The sequence below is a fragment of the Mauremys mutica genome, chromosome 15 (genome assembly GCF_020497125.1).
Source record: "Mauremys mutica isolate MM-2020 ecotype Southern chromosome 15, ASM2049712v1, whole genome shotgun sequence".
Taxonomy (NCBI): Eukaryota; Metazoa; Chordata; order Testudines; family Geoemydidae; genus Mauremys; species Mauremys mutica.
In genome coordinates, this window is record NC_059086.1 from 30,895,575 (window position 1) to 30,901,682 (window position 6,108).

At 55.3% G+C, this 6,108-nt stretch overlaps 1 protein-coding gene across 1 annotated transcript; it reads right to left on the reverse strand.

Moving 5' to 3' along the window:
* Positions 1-427: 427 nt before the first annotated feature.
* LOC123349970 lies at positions 428-5,895 on the reverse strand. Its single transcript, XM_044988306.1, has 4 exons — positions 5,509-5,895; positions 5,021-5,142; positions 1,218-1,971; positions 428-640 (listed from the first exon to the last, which is right to left on the reverse strand). The coding sequence occupies exons 1-4, from the start codon at positions 5,518-5,520 to the stop codon at positions 428-430; spliced, it is 1,101 nt and encodes a 366-aa protein (XP_044844241.1). The 5' UTR covers positions 5,521-5,895.
* Positions 5,896-6,108: the final 213 nt, after the last annotated feature.

The following is a 6,108-nucleotide window of genomic DNA, read 5'->3' on the forward strand; positions in this document are numbered from 1 at the left end:
AAGGGGAGAAGCAGATGAAACGAACAGGCATGTACGACTCACCAAACCAGGGCAGGCCCAGGTTTCTGTCTAACCGGCTCTCCTATCCCCTGTTCTCGTCCCCCATCCCCAGCGCAGCACCTCAGAGCCTCCAGCCACTGACTGGAACCTCGTCCCCTCAGGCCGTGGAGCTGCACGTCCCCGTGGAGTGACGTGGCACCTACACGTCCCACTACAGGTGGACGTGTGCCCAGCGCTGGAGCCAGGGCGTGTTGCCCAGCAGTTCCCGTGGTGCGGCGCGTGCCGGCCAATCTCATGGACCCGCCCAGAGCACACAGGGCAGATCTGCCCTGACCCCTCTCAGCCGCCGCTGAGCTTCCCCCCGTCTGATCCAGCCAGTGCGGCGCTGGCAGGAAACATGCAAACTGGGGCCTGCCCAGAGTGTTTTTCAAGAGTCTACCTCCACCTCACCAGTAGATGGCAGCCGATGGCCAGGTTCATCCATAGCGAGCTGGGTGTCTGGCAAAGGCTGCCCGGCCTCGCTCCCAAGGGGGTGACTCTGCCAGGGGTCTGGGCTCAGGGGGAGCCCCAGGCAAAACGTGGGGGCCAGGCCTGGCCCGATGAAGGGGGCACTGCCAGGGAGGCTGCGAGGCCTCCCACGCTGTGTAAAGTCCAGGCGCACGGACAGAGAGGAGGGAGACAGACACAGGGACAGAGACACGAGGCCCCAGGAGCCTTCAACACTTTATTGGTGTTAATCATTCAGGATGGGGGGACTCTGCAAAATCACAGGCCTTGAAAAAAGAAATATCCCACCCCCTCCACCCCCTGTATCCTCCCATGTCCCCGAACCCTCCAACAGTGTCCCCTGCCCCGTAACCCCCCCAACCCTCCGATGGAGCGTCCTAACCCTCCATCCCCCTTTCCCCTGATGGCACCCCCTGGCCTGCAACCCTCCTGCAGCACCCTCAGTCCTGCCGTTACCCCCGCCTCTGAGGGGGCCACTTAGGCTGCTGAGGGGGCCAAGGCCTCTGAGGGGGCTGCTGAGGGGGCCAAGGCCTCTGAGGGGGCCGCTGAGGGGGCCAAGGCCTCTGAGGGGGCCACTTAGGCCGCTGAGGGGGCCAAGGCCTCTGAGGGGGCCGCTGAGGGGGCCAAGGCCTCTGAGGGGGCCACTTAGACTGCTGAGGGGGCCAACGCCTCTGAAGACGCGCAATGTCCTGCCATCCCCCCAAATTTACGATGTCGCCCTCTGCCCTGCTGTCCCCCCAGCCCTCCAATGGTGCCCCCTGACCCACCATCTCCCCAACCCTCCAAAGGTGCCCCCTGCTCTCCCCTACATCCTCTGCTCTCCCCTCTGCCCCCTGCTCTTCCTCCTGCCCCCTGCCAGATGGGTGCAGCGGCTGCCTCATGGCTCGAATCTCATCCAGGCAGGTGTTGGGGTCGGTTTTGGGGTCGTTCCCTCTGCAGTCCCTGCAGCCGTTGGTGTCACAGCGCAGCAGGGGCACGTTGGGCAGCTGGTGCCAGGCCTCCAGCAGGCTTTGAGGATTCAGGTCCCGGTCCTGACGGTAGATCTGCCGGAAGATGAAGGCCTTGTAGTTGTGGTCGATGGGGCGGAAGGTGTCGCTCACCATCCGTAGGATGTTGTGGGGCCTCTTCACCAGCAGGCACGTCCCCGCACAGGGCGAGCGGACGGTGAAGAAGATCAGGCAGCTTCTCTCGTTGTAGGTCCGGGCCAGGAGCTTCTGCACGGGGCTGTTCCGGTCGCCCTGGAGCAGGCGCCATTCGGTGTGTTCCCCCGCCCTGCCCAGGCGCTGCATCCGGGCAGCCACAATGGGCCCTTCGTCTGGGTCGTACAGGACACCCTCTGGGTTGATGGCCGCCTGCATGTCCCGCAGCTTGTTCCTGCGCAGCACCTGTTCCAGACCAGATGGGTTCTCACAACTGGCTTTCTGCAGGCTGACAGCGAAGGCGTATTCAACAGCCAACCCATCCCTGAGCGAAGGCAAAGCAAAGGGCAGTGAGAAGACAGGGGGCTCTGAACAGCTCTGCCCCAGCCCCGAGCGGCAAACTTGGGGTGGGTCACACATGGCGCCGTCACTGGCCGGTTCTAGGCTCTCAGGGCTCCAGCCTGGATTAGGGAATGTTTGTTCCCTGGGAGAATGAAATAAACCTGGAGGGCGGTTTTTAGAAGAAACTGCAACAAGTGCGCCCAGGGATCATCAGCCTGGTGTGAGCTTTGGTCCGTCAGCCCCACAGGGCTGAGCGTTACCACTTGAGCTCCAGGAACAAGCCGAAGCTTTTATGCGGAGCCACCCCAAGAGAGAGACGGGACACACAGTTCGCCCAAGCATACACAGCGATTTGCTGGAGAGCTGAAGAACACTGGAGATCAGGGCTCCTCATTTCTCCCCCCAGTTCTGGGAGGGGACTGTGATTGTGATTAAAGGGAGGCTGACAATGGCACCTATATATGGCACTTTCAGTGTGAAAGGCTTTATGTCTGCCACGTTAGAGAGCTGGGTTCTCATCCCACCTCTGCCTGAAGTGGCCTTGTGCAGCTGAATTGGGGAAGGTTGGGGGCTCATAACTGACTGAGGACAGGGCAGTAATCTGTAAGGTCTGAGGCCTTTTTCAGGAATAAGCAGCAGCCCAGCAAGCAAAGAGTCATATTCCCTCTAAATTTAAAAAAAAAAATGTAAGATTGGGCTGTTAAGGCAGCATTCCTGTGCTAACAGTCCCCACCATCACCAGATCTTAAGATCATTAAAGAAAACTTTATTTGACAGCATTCAACAGTCTGGCTAGAAACCAATTTATTGTCGTACCTCCTGCAGGCATGCCGCCAAATCCACATTACCACCGGACCTCCCACAGGCGCGCCGCCGAAGGCTGCCTGACTGCCGTGCTTGGGGCGGCAAAAAAACTAGAGCCACCCCTGCCTTTATAGTCCCCCACTTCTCTACTCTTTATCTAGATGGTCTCTGTCTGGTTCTTTGATTGTTTCTGTCAGTTGCAGAACTAATTTTACAAGATTTAAATCAAGTAAGGTGGCGGGTTATGATTGGGTAAAGAATTGTAGGATGACTATGAGTAGGCAATGTGATGTGGCCGTTAAAAAAGCTAATGCGGTCTTGGGTTGCATTAGGCGGGGTATTTCTAGTAGGGATAAGGAAGTGCTAGTCCCGTTATATAAGGCGTTGGTGAGACCTCATTTGGAGTATTGTGTGCAGTTTTGGTCTCCCATGTTTAAGAAGGATGAGATAAAACTGGAACGGGTACAAAGAAGGGCCACTAGAATGATCCGGGGAATGGAAGGCCTGTCGTATGACAGGAGACTTGAGGAGCTCGGTTTGTTTTCCTTAACCAAAAGAAGGATAAGGGGAGATATGATTGCACTCTTTAAATATATCAGAGGGATAAATACCAGGGAAGGAGAGGAATTATTTCAGCTCAGTGCTAATGTAGACACGAGGACAAACGGATATAAATTGTCAGTCAGGAAATTTAGGCTTGAAATTAGACGAAGGTTTCTAACCATCAGGGGAGTGCAATACTGGAACAGCCTACCGAGGGAAACAGTAGGGGCGAAGGACCTCCATGACTTTAAGATCAAGCTAGATAAGTTTATGGAGGAGATGGTATAATAGGATAACGGGCTTAGTCAATAGGTCAATTAAGTGCCAAACTGGTACTTAATTGGGTCAAATTGGGTCAATGATATGATATTCTTAACCTCTTTCAGAGGGTATGGCTGGAGAGTCTTGCCCGCATGCTCGGGGTTCAGCTGACCGCCATATTTGGGGTCGGGAAGGAATTTTCCTCCAGGGCAGATTGGCAGTGTCCCTGGAGGTTTTTCGCCTTCCTCCGAAGCATGGGGCAGGGGTCGCTTGCTAAAAGAGTGGGTAGATCGGCTAATGTGGCCTGCATCTTGCAGGAGGTCAGACTAGATGATCATAATGGTCCCTTCTGATCTTGAATTCTATGATTCTATGATTCTATGATTGTTTTGTAATGGGCTAGGATTGGAGAAAAACACAATTCTGTAGCATTTCAGTTAACGATTGGTTCAGGTACAGCTAAGCCCAACTCAAGTTTCACTATATAAACTGGGGTCCAAAAGGAACGCAGTTCTTTGGAGACTAACTGCAGGGAACAGCCAAAGATCAGAGCTGCCAGCCCTCAGCACCCTGCCAGCCCTCAATGCAGCAGCTAGAGCCCCAGATGACCTGGCCCTGACTGGCCCCCAGGAAAAGTCCATCTGCCTTATTGGGAGTGGTGAGCATTGTCTGCTTCCCCTGTGTATGGGTGCAGAAGGAGCTGGGGCTCGCATCTGGGAAGGATGATTGTGGGATTCAGGGGGAGATGGAGCCTGGAACTGGAAGAGGGGTAATTCTTGGGGATTTCCAAATTTTGTTTTGGAAAAATTAAAAACAGATTTCAGTTGGACCATATCTGAATATTTCATTTCAGCAAGATCCAAATATTTCCATTTCAGCTTTAGCAACTTGACTTTCCTGCTGTATAATATAATGTAATATAATATTTCACCTGTATATTATAAACAGTAATATAATATAAGCAAAAATATAAAATAAAGTCATAACCAAATGTTTCTATCTAACAAAACATAATTCTAAAACAAAATTTGGAAATCCCATTCCATGGAAGTTTTCAAATTTTAGTAACTAATTTGGACTGAAAAGAAAATAGAAATTTCTGAGGGAATTGGAATTCCAGTTTCCACCCAGTTTTTCACAATAGTAATGAGACCCACAACCCCAGCCCGGTGCACCCCTAGAAGTACCCCTCTTCCAGTTCTCTCCCTGCATCCCAGAATCACCCCTCCCAGCTCCGAGCCCCAGCTCCCCCTGCACCCCAAAATCACCCCTCCCAGCTCTGCCATGCACTCAGCCACCTATGCCATAGAAAATCACACAGGGCAAACGTGAAGCATCTTCCCCCCGTTTTCCTTCATTTACCACCCAAGGAGGGCAGACGGGTCCCAGCCAGATGGGAAATGCCCCACTGGCATCTCACTCACTTATCTACATGATCCACAGTCTCTCTGAGCGCGGCCGGGTTGATGCTCCCGACAGTCTCTGGCCCGAAGCAGAGGAGAAGTGGCAGCAGCAGGAGTCCAGCCCTGGGCATCCGTCCCGACACCTGCACAGGACCCCACAGTGTCAGCACCCCTGAGCCTGGGCACAACCCAGAGCCACCAACCCACATCCGCTAGCCCCTGGTGTGCTACCGACAGGAGAGGGGGCAGGGGATAACCCCCTGGAGATTGATGGGGTGGGGTGTGAATGGCAGACAGGTCTTCCATGGGGCTTTATGGGCCGGGGCGGGGGAACAAAGGGGACTCACCTGGGATTCCATAGGGCAGGAGGAAGCGGTGGGGATTCACCAGGGTTTCCATGGGGCAGGAGGAAGTGGTGGGGATTCACCAGGGTTTCCGTGGGGCGAGGAGGTGGGAGGGACTCACAAGGGTTTCCATGGGGCAGGAGGTGAGGGGCAGCGGGTACTCACCATGGTTTCCATGGGGCAGGAGTAGGAGTTGCCGTCACTCACTGACAGATGCTCATACCGAATCCCCAGTGATGGGCTCTCAGCTCCCAGCCCCTCTTCTTATAGCCCCATTCTTTCCACCCCCCCCCCCCATGCTGCAGAGGGACGGTGCCCACTCCTGCTGTCCCCGTGACCAGACCAGTGGCAGGGGAGGTGGGACTCAGCTAATTCATTCAATATTGCCTTGAAAGGAAATATTGTGGAGCTGAGCCAGGAGGGGTGGGGCAGACGGGGGACCAGGATGGGAGGTGGCAAGGGGCAGAGCAGACATGGTGGGGGCTGGGAGCTGGGGAGGGCCAGGGCAGATGGGGGTGAGGGATGGGGTATGGTGAGGGCCAGGGCACACAGCAGTGGAGGATGGGAGGTGGTGAACACCGGCCAGCGCAGACTCCAGGCTAGAGCATTGGCCCTGTCGAGGTGGGTTGGTTTGTCTCATGCTGGGGGTCGACGGGGGGAAGTTCCTGATTCTCCTCCTCATGAGCAAGGCCTGGGGCCTCACATCTCTGTCCCTGTGTCTGGCGCTGTGACCCTCTGTGCTCCAAGGCAGTTCCCTGGCACTCC

Coding starts and splice junctions, on each gene's coding strand:
- LOC123349970 (XM_044988306.1), bottom strand. Junction 1,972..5,020: donor ACTGTGGATCATGTAGATAA/GTGAGTGAGATG, acceptor GCCTTCGCTCAG/GGATGGGTTGGCTGTTGAAT. Junction 641..1,217: donor GCAGGGCAGAGGGCGACATC/GTAAATTTGGGG, acceptor GACTTTACACAG/CGTGGGAGGCCTCGCAGCCT.